At 42.8% G+C, this 15,885-nt stretch overlaps 1 protein-coding gene across 3 annotated transcripts in view; it reads left to right on the top strand.

Annotated features, from left to right (window-relative positions):
• The first annotated feature begins 2,699 nt into the window (after nt 1-2,699).
• Nucleotides 2,700-15,885, top strand: part of SLC26A4 (solute carrier family 26 member 4) — a 27,695-nt gene continuing 14,509 nt past the window's right edge. For 2 of the 3 annotated variants that reach the window (XM_040595098.1, XM_040595097.1), the window contains exons 1-9: nt 2,700-3,200; nt 3,622-3,761; nt 6,031-6,141; nt 7,722-7,912; nt 8,472-8,636; nt 11,597-11,749; nt 11,861-11,943; nt 12,882-13,029; nt 15,437-15,550. In XM_040595098.1, the coding sequence (XP_040451032.1) occupies nt 3,046-3,200; nt 3,622-3,761; nt 6,031-6,141; nt 7,722-7,912; nt 8,472-8,636; nt 11,597-11,749; nt 11,861-11,943; nt 12,882-13,029; nt 15,437-15,550 (1,260 nt within the window). In that variant the 5' untranslated portion in view covers nt 2,700-3,045. The other variant, XM_040595100.1, reaches the window with a different exon arrangement.

Below are 15,885 nucleotides of genomic sequence, written 5' to 3'. Positions count from 1 at the left end.
TTGGTGATAATCGTGTTTTGTGAGATGGCTTAATAGCTGTGCACCTAGAAGGTGTTCTACATCTTAGCCTGAGTTTTAAATCCATATTCCTGGAAGAAGATGCTGGGTTGGCTGGGAAGGTGCTAATGTACTGCTTTCCTTTTAAGACACGGTACAGAAAAGAGGCAATGTAAGAGGAAGGGAGGGACTGTTATTCCTGGCCAGTAAGGACAAAATCTCAGGCTTTGGTTCTTCTCCAGATAGGACTTAGGCATTTTAGAGTTATGGACTTGGGAATAGAGCATACAGTGATACTGTAAGCAGGGACTTGGAAATGGGCTGTATATCCCTCCTCGGTGGTTTATCTCATACCAAGTACAAAATGGAGATGGAATTGATTAGGAAATAGTAGCAAATAATAAGGTGAACAAAAGGATTCAGAAGACTGATGTAGATTTCAAGCTAACAAAAAAAAGAAAGAAAGGGGGGAAAAAAAGAGGAAAAAAAAAAAAGCTAAAGTTGTAAAAGGAAGGGAAGAGCCTGCCTTCTAGCTTGAATGGTTAAGTGTCCAGGAGAAGGGGATGCTACACAGGGCAACATCCCAAGTGGGGTCAGCAACATCACGGTTTAGACACTCATTGTTTCTGAATTCACACAGAGCTAAGTTTTGCATCCTTTATCCTCTTCCTCAAATAATTTTCTTTTCAAATTTTGGTGAGTGTGTTGTGTTACACCGATGCTTGAAACCTCTTGTCCTCAAACACACAAACTTCTGTCCTGCCAATATGCATGGTCCTACAGGGTTATTATCTATACAACATCTGCTGATGATCTTACAGCACTTGAGATGCTGAACCTTGGAGTTCCCTTCAGGCAGATGCATCCTGCAGGAAACAAATTTCCAAGGAGCACAAGTTAGTTGTTTCAGATTCTTCTGACTGTAGTCTTCCTGTATGAATTGCCTTGTTCAGTATTATCTTTTCCTTCTTTAGAAGATAACCAGTTCTCTTCTAAAATCCTATTTTAGATTGAATATTGAATAAGATGATCATAGTTTTGTAGATATTCTAGGAGAAAATATCTAATACACATCCAGTCCTGAAAATTGACTTTATATTGTGTGTGGCATCTATATTGGGTTCTTGCAAATGTCTTTTCTACTATTCTATGCTTTAATGATTGACCTAGAAGCCATTATGCCTTCTGAAGTCACTTCATTGTCTTTGCATTACTTTTAGAACCTAAGAAGACGTTACCACAACAGCTTTTCAAAACCACTTTTCATGCTACCTGTTTTTATCAGGAGTGGATTCTAACTCAATAGGTTACTCAGTTTTGATGTCAGCTCAGTTTTCTGTATGTGCTTTAGTATATGCCTAACTGAATCAAGCTGCTCTTCTGTTTTCCAGCATTAATTCTCCGTAGTCTTACCCGCTAGCAAAAAAAAAATCTGAAAGCTTTCCCACGCTGGAGCGAGTAATGTTTATATAAGACCACTTTCCTTAAAACAAAAAAGTCCTACCGTTAGGCATTAACTCTCAGCTTTTACACACCCCAGCGCCATGCTTACGAGCTTCTACAAAACGTTGGGACTCGGTCTAGGAAGCTGGTTGTTCCACTGCCTGATGCAGCATTGCTCAGATCAAAGCAATTCAGCAGTTTACCTAGGCTTTTGTTAACAGTACAGCAGCAGGGGAAGCCTGTTGCAGAATTTGAAAACCTGAACAGTGTTACGCTACAAAGCATACTTTTCAGCAAGCAGCTTCTTTCCAGTTCAGCAACGTTGGCTTCAACGCGCCTGAAGTGAGGACTGTGCTGAAACACTTTGAAACCAAGGCCGTCGGGAATATCCGTACCCGAGTAGTTTGTGCAAGGATTTCGCTTGATGCAGTGCCTTCAGGGTGTGCCCTCGGCACCTCTTCGGCACTGGCTGGAACAGGACTCCTGTCCTGATTTTGGAAAGCCTCTCTGTGTGAGGAGGGCACATGTTTGCTTCACTCCTGCCGGGTCTTTTCTAGGTTGACCTCTGCACCTCACGTGGAAGAGCAGCAACATAGCTAGCAGCACTCAGCGTGCGGGGTTGACTTTTTCGGCCCCAGTCCTATCTCTGATCCTAGGTTACAGCCGAGCTGCCAGGGAGTTCGATCCCGCCGACCCGCCTCAGGCGAGCTAGAAGCCGCAGCCCGGTGTGGCGCAGAGGGCCGGCCTGTGGGCCCGAGCCCTTTGTCCCTCCCGCGGGGGTGGCTCGGGGAGCAGCGCAGCTCTGAGGCGTTTCTACCTCTGCCCGGAGCCGATTCCCAACTCTTGGATCACGGGGTGAAGCCAGGCGTTGGAAACTGAGGAAATGTCCCTGTGGGCCAGGCAGCGCACGGAGCGGCTAGTCCCACTCGTCCCCTGTCGCAGGCCGCCGCGGGGCCGACGGTGCCTCAGGGCGGCTGGCGGAGGGGGGCGAGGCCGCGCACCGGCCGGTGGGTTCGTGTGCGGCCGGCCGGCCCCGCTCCGCACCCGGGAGCAGCACCCCCCCGCGGCGGCCTGCCACGGGCGGTCGGCTTTGACATGCAGCCCCTCGCCCCGAGGGGACGGGAGGTGCCGGGGCACGGGTGCGCAGCGGCCGCCGCGGGGCTGGGAGGGTCGCGCCGGGGAGCGCCAGCCCGGGGCAGGGCTTGCGAGGGGGCCACTGGGGGCCGAGGGGGAGGGCGGACGGAGGCGTCGCCCGGGCCATCCCGGAGCCGGGTCTCTGTTTCCCCGTAAATAAGGCGCCCGTCCGCGGCCGGCCGTATAAATAAATGCCGCTGCGTCGGGGCCGGCTCGCCCTGCCGCACGCCGGAGAGCGGGCGCGGGCGCAGGTAGAGCCGTGGGCGGCCGGGGCCGGGGCCGGGGCCGGGGCCGGGGCCGGGGCCGCGCCTGAGCCGCCGCTTCAGGACGCGGACAGCTCTGCGCCGCGGGGCCGCGCCGCGCCCGGGCTGCCGAGCGGCGGGCGGCCGGGGGAGCGGGCGGCGCGGGCGGCGGGCCGCCAGGGGGTGCCGGCGCGGGCGCTGCTCCCTGCCCGCCGCCTCAGGCGGGGCCATGGCAGCGGGCGAGCGGGCGGAGGAGCCGCTGGCGGAGCTCAGCCACTATGTGGTGGCGCGGCCCATCTACAGCGAGGCGGGCTTCCAGGAGGAGAACGAGCGGCGGCTGCCGCTGCCGCCCACACTCCGCGAGCGGGCGCAGGCGGCCTGCAGGTGGGTGGCAGCGCCCGGGGGCCCGTCAGGCGCCGGCAGCGGGGCGCGCCGGGCGCGGGGGGCCGCGAGGGAGCGGGCGGGGGCGGGGGGACGCGCGGTGCCGGCGCCGGGGAGCGGCCGCCCGCTGAGGGATGAAGTGGCCCCAGAAACGCCCGTCGGTCGACAGGCTGCCCTTCCTTCCCTTCGCGTGGGAGCGGTGGTGGCGGCTGGCCCCAGGGTGCTTCCTTCAGGGGACGGCACCTTTGGCACCAGCCCGCGCCCCATCACTGCCTGGCAGAGGACCGTGTCCCACCTCTGCCTCTCCAAACGCCCGTCACCCCAGCCCCAATGCCCGTCACCCCAGCCCCCAGCCCGCCTGGGGCCGTCGGGGCCTTCCCAGCCGCCTTCCCGCGGGGTACGTGCATCACTTGCTTTCTCGCAGGTGTTCGAGAAAAAGAGCCTTTCAGATCACCAGGTCCTTTCTGCCTGTCCTGGAGTGGCTGCCCAACTACCGGGTGAAGGAGTGGCTGGTCAGCGATGTCATCTCGGGGGTCAGCACCGGCCTGGTGGCCACCCTGCAAGGTAAAGCCGGGCGCTTAGGGGCCCCCGTTCCCCTAAGGGAGCTGGCTGAGCACAGCCGTGTTATGCAGATGGAATTACAAATCTGAGACTTGTTATTTAATACTAGATATTAGGTATTATCTTGCAATAAATAATTGATGGTTTTAATTTATTCCTTCTTTCTCTGTGTGGCAAGAAGATTTAAATTTCCTTCCACGTGCTGTCAAGATGTGTGTTTTAACTTTTCTCCCAAGCCTTTTACTCCAAGAGTATTCATTTTGATATTTGAATTTTTTTATTACATTGTGATAAATGGATAGGTCATGTGGTCTTATTTCTCTTTCTTGGTTATCTGAGCCTACAGCTCTACCGCAGCCGCCCATAAAAACGTCGTTATTGCCCCAAACTAATGCAACCTTGATATCTACTGTCCTTTAAAATTTGGCCCATAACGTTGTTCAGGTATCCGCAGACAACAGCCTTCAAGGAGGCAGTGGTGTATTTACATTAAAAAAAAATTTAAACTTGATGGATATTGACAGTACATGGCTTGCAATATTAAGTTTTCCGTATTTCCTTATTCCATTTATTAGGAAAGCATTCTGTAAATTAACAAATAGAAAAGTGGCAGAAATAATCAGAAATTAATTAAAATAAGCTCGTTAAGGAAGACTTAAAGGGCATAACCATTCTGCCTGAGGCAGCTGATGAGGTCCACTGTCAAAGACAACACTAGCTGTAACCCTAACGTGATCCAGCACATTCATTCCTTTCATCTCAATAGTGTTCTTAAGCTATTTTCACAGTTTTTCAGAACTAGGGGAGGTTAAGCTAGCAGTGTCAACCCCACATTTTCCCTCAATGGGAATTATTTGCACAAGGGGGCAAAAACTCACACTGGGAACAAAGAAAGAAGTTTACGCATTCCCAATTAGTCACAAGTATTCCCTACTGTCTGTTCCCTCGGAGCATGCTAGGAAGGCACAGACTGGCAAAAAAAAAAGGTATTACAAACTTCTACAAGTTTGTACACAACAAAAGGCAGAGGGTGACTTGAGGATTAAGGGTTTGTTCACAGTGCTGAAGAGTCTGTGTCAGAGCTGGAAGATCTCTGCCTGAAGGTAGTGCCACAGTTACAGGACACCCCCTGCCTTTTCAAGATGAGCTGGGCTAGATGGGCTTTTCATATGTCTTACAACAGCTATAACTGTTACAAGTTATATATATAAATATATATATAATATAAAACTGTTATAACCCTTACTGTAACCCCCTTTTTTGTTTTTTTTACAGTGGGGCCTAATTTTCTCACAATTAGATTCTACTTCTAAATCTGATTTCTGAAATACACTGTTTGGTCTCCCACCCATGTATTTAAAAAAAACCCCAAAATATAACCCCCCCAAGTTAGTGCAAATCTAAATCTAGCTGTAATTTTTTTAAAAAAATATAATAATTCTGAAATGCTAAATCATGAGATATAGGGAAAATTGGCCAAAATGTTTGCCAATAAAGAGGCTTCTGGGATCCTGAGGTCCCTAAAGTCCCCAATTCCCAGCATCTGTGTGTGCTGCTTGCAGTCCTCAGTAACAATAGTGAATTCAGAACTTCAGTTGTTTTGAACTTTGACAGGTTTTTGCGGTACCTTTGAAGGATAGTATTGCACCTTGCAGTGGGAGCTAAATGGGATATGATACTGAAAGCAGCTTTTTTTTTTCCCCATTGTTTGTTGGATTTGACAGCTTGCACAGGTATACAAAGGAAGGTGATGATAGGGATCAAAACTCTCAAATTTGTGTGTTTTACTTTTGGTATTTTAAGTTTATAAGCTTTGTTATAATTTTATGTTTATACTGAAAAAAAAAGTGGCCTGATTTTTAGAAGGGCTGAACATACTGAAGCATATTTATAGTTTAATAATTCAGAGTCTGTGCTTGAAATTTGTCTGTAACTAGAACACTTGACCTATCCCTCTTATCTCTCAATGGGCAGACCATTCACTCTTGCAACTTGCACTTAAACTTCACATTTGAACCTATGTTTTGTGCTACCTATACAAATACAGGAACATCTTGTAGTACTTACTCATCCAACTGACACTGTGGCACATATATACGATCATTTACAGTCAATGATACTCACATATGTGCCTGCTACTGATTTACAAACAAAATGCATTCTAAATTGTATCTAGAGAAAAGCAGTAAATCTTTCTGAAAGTCTACTTTAGACGAGACAGTAGTTTGCTGAGAGATTTTGAATCTAACATTTTGATGATCTATCATTTCAGGTCTGGCATATGCTTTGCTGGTTGCAGTTCCTGTTGGATATGGTCTCTATTCTGCCTTTTTTCCCATCCTGACATACTTTTTCCTGGGAACATCAAGGCACATCTCAGTTGGTAACTGCATGTGTTCAAGCTACAGTGAATTATCTATTACAAAATGTTAATCTTTGCTGTGAACATTGATATCTTTCATACCAGACAGCTACTTTCTGAATCAAATTGGCTTTGCTGAATATTAGTATTGGTGGGTTTGGGGGACTTAAGGCTTATTTCTTCCCTGTACAGGCAACTGTGCATACTAGCTACCTTCAGTTGTGTCCCTGCATGCTTTTTGCTTGCATTTGTGCTGAAGTTTAAATCTTGTCTTTGGCTACACTCTGTGCAAGAAATTACAAGATCAAGGCCTCAGTAGGCAGTATGGACAGACATTTTGTCTATCAGCTAAAGCTCAAGATGGCTAAAACAGCTCTCTTAGTCTTCTCTACAAGCCTTCCTTGCTGCACCCTTTTTTGATCACTGTGGACAATATCATCTTCTTGCCTGTCGCGGAGACCCAGAACCTGTGTGTCTACTCCAGCCTCGCTCTAGGTCCTCACATCAAGGCTATGGGTAAACCTTGTTGATTCTTTCTGAATACTTCCTTCAAAATATGGGATATATTTCCTGTTAGTTCTCACATTTGGAATTAGTATTACAGCTTGATCACTGAAGTTTCTTTTTCTTCATTCTAACAAAACGCAGTCTTTCCTTGTTCATATCTACTAAGAATAGATTGTTTTCCCCTCCCAAAGCTTTGGCATGATATAGGCTCCTTCATCAACTTTCTTCTCTGCTGCATCAAATACTTCCGTGTGTTTTCTCCACTTTTTTAGCCTCTTCCTGCCCTACCTATCAGCTCACATTTGCTATCCAGGTCTGAGTTGTCACCTGTACTTATGTTGACATTCCTACTTTCTAGGTTATCAAATGCTCCTTTTTATGCTTTTTCCAATACTCTTAATCATGAAGCGTCCTCTAAGGTATTTGTAAAATTAGCTTATCCTTCTTTAAGATGTTTTGTGACATTCTCCTTTTCTGCATAATTTTAGTAAATAACTGCAACAAATATGATTACTTTTAGATTGTGTGTTGCTGACACAATCATCGCTTTCTCTCTGTATCTTGCCCAAAGTATAGTTTCAGTCATCTTTAGCCAATGTAATACTACATTACTGCCAAAAGATGTGGTCCTACACTTTGGTGCATGTTTCTGCCACCACCGTGGCGGTGAGATTCCTGACCATGTAGCTATGTGGCAATCTGGATCAGCTGAAAACTAACCATGACCAAAAAAAAAAAAAAAAATTTAAATAGCTGTTGTTTCAGCTGGATCAGTGATCTGTTTTGTCTGGTTGTGGTGCTGATATAAGGGCGATGGTTGGAACATGTTGCCCCTTTTGGCCATGGTACAGCCCTAAACTGGATTAAGCAAAGCATGAAACTGCACCTGTATCTACAATGTAAGTTATTTAAGGAAGAAATTGTATCTTTGTGTCATATTTGCAGTGCCTGTGGCTCCTGGCCACCTAATACTACTAATGTACCCCAGTTAAAATATTATATGGACTTTCTGACTTAAAGTTCGCTTGTCTAGTCTGATAAGTGCTTCTTTTCAAGGTATATTAAACTTTAGTGTGTTCTGTTTGTCATTACAGGTCCGTTCCCTGTAGTCAGTTTGATGGTGGGATCTGTTGTATTGAGCATGGCCCCTGATGATAATTTTCTCATAGATGGCAGTAATGCTACAGGGACTAATGGTACTGGGACACTGATAGACACTGAATCCAGAGATGCACAGAGAGTGCTGATTGCTAGTACACTCACATTTCTGGTTGGAATTTTACAGGTAAAATAGTTGGCTTGAAGACACAAGGTTCATACTGCTTGAATTTTAATGGGAAAACCATTTAATGGAAATACCTACTAGGGCAGTAAGACATTTTCCTGTAGCAAAACACAAAAATTAATCATAGAATCATTTAGGTTGGAAAAGACCTTTAAGATCATCGAGTCCAACCCCTAACTTAACACTGCCAAGTCATGACACATTAAACATCTCAAACTCTGAAGAGCTTTTGGGGGATTATTCTTCTTCTCCTGGGCAGAGTCTGTGGCTGCATGACTGGGAGCACAGACAACAGAAGAAGAGCCCTGTGATTGCAGACCAAGAGACATGCATGAAACTAAGTGCTAATGGTGCATATCCTGGAGCATCCTTCCACACATTTCTTCAGGTCTCCTTTATTTCCTTGGATGGCATGCTATTAAGCTACACTAGGCTGCAATAGGGGAATATGGTCCTAAGACTCTGTATCAAAGAGAAAAGAACAAAGCATGAGAAATCAAGAAATAAAAATGTACCTTGTTGTTGTTTAGCAAGCTGTTATTCTTCGTGATTTTTCCAGGTAATATTTGGAGTCCTTCAGATTGGTTTCATTGTGCGGTACCTTGCAGATCCACTAGTTGGGGGATTTACAACTGCAGCTGCTTTTCAAGTGCTTGTGTCACAATTGAAAATAGTCCTCAATGTTTCAACTAAAAACTATAATGGTGTCCTTTCCATAATATATGTAAGTATGCTCTTCTAATACATTTTGGGCTTATGCCAAAATTTTTATATAATCGTTTATCTTCTGCTTCCATGCCATACAGGAATGGCTCATATATATGGTGGTAAGTATAGGGCATTCTCACTCTCACAAAGATCTTCAGCTGTTCATTTGTATCTGTGGGGCTCTAAATAGCTGCTTTCAGGGTTCCCCAAACAGAAAATCTAATTGCCATTTTGAAGTCTTTTCCACATAAAGTTTAAATGTAATTATCCAGCAAAAGAGTTCTTCTTTAGGTTGTCACTTCTGGAGACTATTTTTCTGTCCCACGCCTTGCTTTCTGGCTTATTGTGAAGGTTGTTTCATTAATTCTTTAACACTGTCAAGTCATCTGCCAGAGCTGACTGGTCCCAAGCCTCTTCACTCTTAAACCAGCAGGTCATTCTGGTAAAGGGCATTGTTCTGCATTCCAAGCTGTAGCCATATTTGTGAGTATCTAAAGAAGGATGTGGATTCCCACCCTTGGCCAGGTACCTGCTGGTTAGCTAAGGTAAGGCTAAACGTTGCTGTCACAACTCCATTTGTTGATCTTAGAGAAAATGATCTTATTCAAACCTCTCCCAAAGAGAAATTTAACTAAGCGCACCAGGCAAGATTTTTTCCTTCCCAACTATCAATAAGCTTCAGGAAGAATATTTCTCAGATCATACACTGCAACTTTTTAGAAAGCTGAATGCTAGGGTTTGGGTTTCTTTTTTATATAACAAAACTTAAGATAGATACAAGTGCAAAGCTTGTAATGAAATAACTGGGGAAGAGACCAGAAAAAGTTAGTCAGTTTGACTAAAATCAAAAGCTTTCATATCATCGTTTGAATGATGAACTACAGCAGGTACCTCACCTGCTGGTTAGCTAAGGTGAGGCTAAACGTTGCTGTCACAACTCCGTTTGTTGATCTTAGAGAAAATGATCACACGGAGAAATGTCTTGGCTGGATTACAGATACATTGAGTTCCTAGAGGTCTCATATTATGGAATAGTTGACATCCCCAAGAAAATTATTCAGAGTTTTGTCACTGACTTAGTTCAAAACTATTCAGGTTTGTAGTATTTTAGATCTTCCATAACACTTCACATTAGAATAACAGATTTCTAAAAAAAGAGGCTGTTCTAGACAGAGAAGTGTATTTAAAGATTTTACATGTAAGTTCAGGAGACCAGACTAGCAAAAATATCTAGATCTAGATTAGCAATAATAGGATGAACATAACTACGAACAGCAAGGCAAAATTTAAAAAAAAAATATTTGGTGGACTATTGGGGGGAAAAAAAAAGTTATGGGCCTTTTCAGAGTTAAACTATTTCCCTCAGAACATGGAAAATTAGATGAGACAAAGTAATGTCTAATAGACTTCAGAGCAGACCTGGCAGGGTGATGGACTCATTAATCGAGCAGGTTTTTCTGTCTCTATTTTTTATGATTACTGAAGGGTGGTACATTTAGTAGAAAGTATTCTTGAAAAGGAATTACATAGTTCTTCCCACTCCTGCGAGCCTGAATGGAATGCTGACTTTTTAGGTTAAAGCTCAAAGGTTCTGTGTTCTTACAGGCGAGCCAAGTCAATGTGCTTGCAGATGTGCGTAGAGCAAAGAAATTGTGATTTCTGGTCTGCTCAACCTGTGACTTGCTGTGTCAGCTTCAACAAGTTTTGGACTTGCTTCAGAAGTGGTGTTTGACAAACTACAACACTAAGCATCCAACATTAGAAGAATCCACAACCCAAAGTTAGGAAATTACTGTTCCCCTGTGAAGTAGGGCAGTGCCAGAGATGGTCAGTAAGAATGGCATCCAAGGTAAGCGGTACCACAGGCAAGGAAAGGGTTCTGTCACCTGAAGAAAGGCATCTGATTCAGTGTTTCAGGAAGGCTTCTTGTTTAGCTTAGAAAACATAGCTGATTAAGCACTTTCAGATGTTTTATTTCAAAACCAGGGTCTTTTCGGTATGGTAGTAAGTGGTACTGCTGCTGCAACCCTCCCCTTACCTTTAAACTGATAGCTCAGTATTCGGGGAGTTAACCAGGATGCAAAAAGTCTGTTTTTTCTAAGCCCTTTTCTACCAGGTCGTTCCGTTAAAGCTGCTTCACTGTGCAGGGAATAATTAAATTTTCTTGGAGACCGGGGGCAAGTGAGAATTACCCTGATCCTTAGGAGGAGGGCAGAGGAGTATTCGTAGCTTTTCTATAATCAGCTCTTCATGTTTCCTCTCTACACTTGTTTGCAATAAACAGTAGGACCAAGCAAGGGCATAGCAAGGGTAGAGAAGGGAGCTGCCTATTGCAGCCCAGTTGTAAGAGTCCTCCAGCCCGGGACTGAACTCTGCTGGGAGGGTTAATGTACTGTAAGGTGAGGTTTAGTGACTGCTTTTCTCAAGTGTAGGATTCTCCACAGCCTGGCAGGACCCATGTGTTCGTACTTGTTCTCTGTATGTCTCTGTATGTCAACAGTAGAAATCCACAGACCATATACACTGGGCATGCAGTGTATATGTCAGAACCAAAGTTTTGCCCATGAATCTGCTATAGCTGTCTTTTATATAGAAAAATGGGGGTCTCCATTGCTATTCAGACAAGGTGGAAGAAGCTATAGATCTTCTCTTCCTTGCTCAAAGAACAGGTAGAGGTAAAACACAGGCAGGGGTTTAGCTCTTCTTACTTAGTATTAATTTCCTAAAAGCTGGGAAGCAGGAGCCCCCTGTGTGGACAGCTCTCGCAGTTAGGCTTTTTCAGTTAAATTCACCATTAAATCCATTCACTGATTCTGTAGCACCTGGACAGTATGTTATCCTCTGGCTCCTTCAGGCCTGAACAAAGCAATAAGTTGGCCTCCTCCACAACCCCATGCATCTGGATCTTCTCATGAGTATTTTTACATCCTTCAGGTGGTCATGGATGTGCTTTATGTTGTCATTTTTATTTTTCAGACTCTTATTGAAACATTTGAAAAAATCAGTACCACCAACATTGCAGATCTTACTGCTGGACTCCTCACCATTTTTGTCTGCATGGTAGTTAAAGAAATAAACGATCGGTTCAAACACAAGATACCTATACCTATACCAATAGAAGTTATTGTGGTAAGCAAAGGAGCATAACAAACACTGATAACAGATAAAATAAATGTGGCTAGCTACAGGAAGACAAGAACCCTTTTTAAGTATTAAAGCTGTTGTTTTATTTTATTACAGACAATAGTAGCCACTGGCATTTCATATGCTGCTGACTTGGAAAAAAAATACAATGCAGGCATTGTTAAGAGCATTCCAAGAGGGTGAGTGCCTTTGTTTTCTGGGAAATAGGTATTATTTTAATGGGCTAAAAATGACTGTGGTAAGAGAAAAAGACATAAAAGAGATATCAAGAGCTGTAACCTGAGTTTAGAAATGAGAGCTGGAGATTTCCTGAGTTTTACTTCTGGCTCTGTCAATTATGCCACTTAAATATGTTGCCCAGTTTTCCTTCGTCTGTAAAATCGGATTAGAAACATCTACCTGATTCATGAAGTTCACCTGAGAATTAATTGCTTCATGCTCATGAAGTGAATATATGACTAAGGAAAATGTACAAAAAAAAGTATTTTTAATAATGAAATTCTGCATAGATTTAATTTCTGTGTATCTGAGTTATCCCACTATGGTTCATATTCATGGCACTACTGTTATCCCAATCAATCTCATCACTTCCATACTCAGAGGAGCAAGGATGTTGAGGACTACACTGGCAGAGACTTTCACTTAAAGATTCAGAGCACTTCACAGTAGTAACCTTCACATTCCATTTGGTATTCAGGGCTTGATTAATTAAAATTTGTGGAAACACAGTAGGGGATAAAATGTTTTTGAGATCTTCTGAAAAGTATGTTAACAGTAGTATGAAGTGTCATTAACATATTTATGTAATTCATCATACTATTCAATACAACCTTTATTCAATGCTTCAAAAAATGTACTTTTTCACTTTGCTATCATAAGGCCAAATCTCAGTCATGCTGAGAACAATGGGAGCTTTGTTGCTGACTAATAGCATCAGGATTTGGGCTATGGTGAGCTAGATAAGCGTGTTCTGTATGTCAATGGGCTGTTTCCACCTTTTTATTAACTTGAAACATTACACTTCATATTATAAGCAACCTCCTCAAACTCCTTGACAATTCTGGTAAGAACAGAGTTTGACCAAAGTTGATAACACTATCTATTTTCTAAATGCTAGATTTTTGCCTCCCGAACCTCCAGATGTCAGCCTCTTTTCCCAGATGATGGCAGCCTCCTTTTCCATTGCTATTGTTGCTTATGCTATTGCTGTATCTGTGGGGAAAGTGTATGCAACCAAGTATGACTATGCTATTGATGGAAACCAGGTATGTATAACCAAAATAGTTCATAAACGTGGTGAATGTTAAGTTCTCTTTCCTGCTGACTTATGTAGCCAAATAAAAGAAAGCTCATTCACACACATTTTTCAGAATAAGGCTGAAGATAACAGGATTAATTCTTTCAACTATTGAAAAAAAATTAGCTGAAATGGCCATATATTACCTGACAAATTTACCACACAGAGATAAGCTAAATGTGCTCTGTCTTCAGTATGGGCTTTTTATACAAATTAATTCTTGTGTGTGGCTTTAGTGCCTGCAGTAGTTCTGAAGAAGTAATTAAAGCTAAGCACTCTATAGGGGAATTTTCTGGTGATGTCAAGTTGACATGGCCAGCTTTAGCAACCTGCTTTCCATTTCCACTTGTAAGGCATGTTTTGAGGTGTGTTGCCAGGGTGGGGGAAGGCAATGTCAAGTTAAGAAGTTGCTCTGGACAGCTTTATTTCGGCTTAGTCTACATGCAGGATTTGTAACAATTGAACTTTTCAGTTAAGGCATGATTTTTTTCCTACAGAATAAATTATTGTAATTCTCAGCATGACACCAGTTACACCAATATAAATATACCTGTAACTATATAGCTAAGTCCTGCAGTTTCACAAAAGTAAATGCCTACCAGTATATGAACATACTTGAATAACTGTCTGCACCAAATGGCTGCATTGTTTGAAGCATTGGTTTCTAAAGGCACGTAGCTGGAATGCTGCATTCACAAGCTCTTAGAGGATTCCTGCAGTTGTTCAGTGTCTTACCAGGGGTTATATAGCTGTGGAAGAAAAATGTCAGAAAGTTTCCTTGTCCTGCATCTATGCTAATTTTTAATTTTATCCTTTGAACATACAAGAAAATGCACTCACTACAATAAATAGATAAGCTGAGTACTTTGTTTAATGAGTCCTTTAGTACTAATGGATTACATAAAGTTTGATTTCGGAAACAGTTTTGCAGTATGTAACAAAATTATACTTCTGAACATGCTGGTCACTTCACAATACATAAAGTTCATATCTGGTAACACTTTAAAAGTTGCCTAAAGTGCATTGGCTTTCAGGTTGATAAATCTGAATCAAGAATACATATTCCTGGGAGTGCTGTTTATGCTGTTCTTTTGTTGAATATGCTGTTCTGCCAGCACTGATGTGCTTCAGAGATACTAATTAAATATTGTAGTAGTAGAAATACTGTCTATAAAAGCCAAGTGCCTTCCTTTCAATAATATGCTATGAATTTTACACACAGCAAAGGTTAAATGTAGCCTTGAATGATGGGCAAATAGTTTACTTGAACCGGAGAAGTTAAAATAACATCATAAAAGCAGGTAGTAAAATAATTTTGAAGGATAGGTCAGTGCTGTTATTTGCAAGTGTTTATTTTGTCTTCATAGATTCATAGATTATTAGGACCTAAGAACACTAGGAACTATACTTCCACCATTTTCTTGCAAAGCACAGCTATTATACAGGAATAGGCATGAATCATCTAGGCTGTTCTGTTAAAGAACATGGCTTCAAAACCCTGCTTTTGTAGTTGGAGCTTAATGAAAAGCTTACAGGAAATTTCATTTTGGAGAAAAGAAGAGAGACAGTCAAAATCAAATCTTAAATGATATTTTTTAAAATTTGCAGCGAGTGAAAATCTCTTGTGCCTGTGTCGGCTTGGTGAAAACAATGTTTCTGTCAATTATATGGGGTTGCAGGCAGCTCCAAAATGCCTCATTTCTCAGCAGAGGAATGGCCCAAATCCCAGGACATAAAGCTCCCAGGGTCCTTGTCACTTGAGCAGAACAACCAGCATCAGTAGGTGCCAGCATCTGTGACCCTGGGGCAAATCTATGAGAACGCTGCCTGGGACTCAGCATGAGTTCATTGGGATGTTTAGAGTGAGAAACTTCTGGCTCAACAAACTAAAAGTTTTCAGTGCAACTGTGTTTTATTGCAAAGTTCCTGATTAGTTCTACTAATACAATGCTTTGCATTAATTAAAGGCTTGTCTAAACTCATACTGTTGCACTGATTAAAATTGTTTAGCTGATGATACTTGGGAGTTAAATTTATACTAGTCCCATTTCTCGATGCAATTATACCAGTGTAATTGTTAGAAATGTTAGGTTTGATAACATTGATGGAAATAAGCTTTAAATGTCTTTATACTAAGATGAGTGTGTCCATGTCAGGGAGAGTATATCGACTTCATTGTATTGGTTTCCAAACACAGCTAGTTACACTGACACAAGAGGAATTTTTGTAAACCTTTAACAGCCCTTACTAATCCACACTCTTCTCAACTTTATTGTGCTACCTACTTTACAAACTACTGTAGAAGCTATTGTTATTATCCATTGCAAATCGTCTTCAGGCATCTGTATTTACAGCATCATCCAATTATCTTTCAGGAATTTATTGCCTTTGGGTTCAGCAACATTTTTTCAGGTGCCTTTTCTTGTTTTGTTGCAACTACTGCTCTTTCACGGACCGCAGTCCAAGAAAGTACTGGTGGAAAGACTCAGGTAACGACCTCTTACTAGTACTATGCATGGGTAAGTTTAATCTTGTATAAGGCACAGCTTTCACAAGGGATGAAAACAGTCCTAAAATGATTGTGTTGCTGGCATGTGGAAAGCCACAAGTATCTTTGTTAGCAGTTTTTGCTGCGGTAGTGAATCATTTTTACGGCTCTGCCAGGAGAGGGCAATCAAGTTTTACATAGCGTGAGCTTCATTAGAGGGTCAGAAATCCCTCAAGCATAATAATTTCCCAGAATTTTATTCCCAATGAAGGGACTGAGTTTGTCACAGTAGGAATTCAGGACGAGGGAGGAAATCCTCTTGCAGCTGCCTATGAG

The sequence above is a fragment of the Falco naumanni genome, chromosome 5 (genome assembly GCF_017639655.2).
Source record: "Falco naumanni isolate bFalNau1 chromosome 5, bFalNau1.pat, whole genome shotgun sequence".
NCBI lineage: Eukaryota > Metazoa > Chordata > Aves > Falconiformes > Falconidae > Falco > Falco naumanni.
This window is presented reverse-complemented; position numbering and strand designations above follow the sequence as displayed.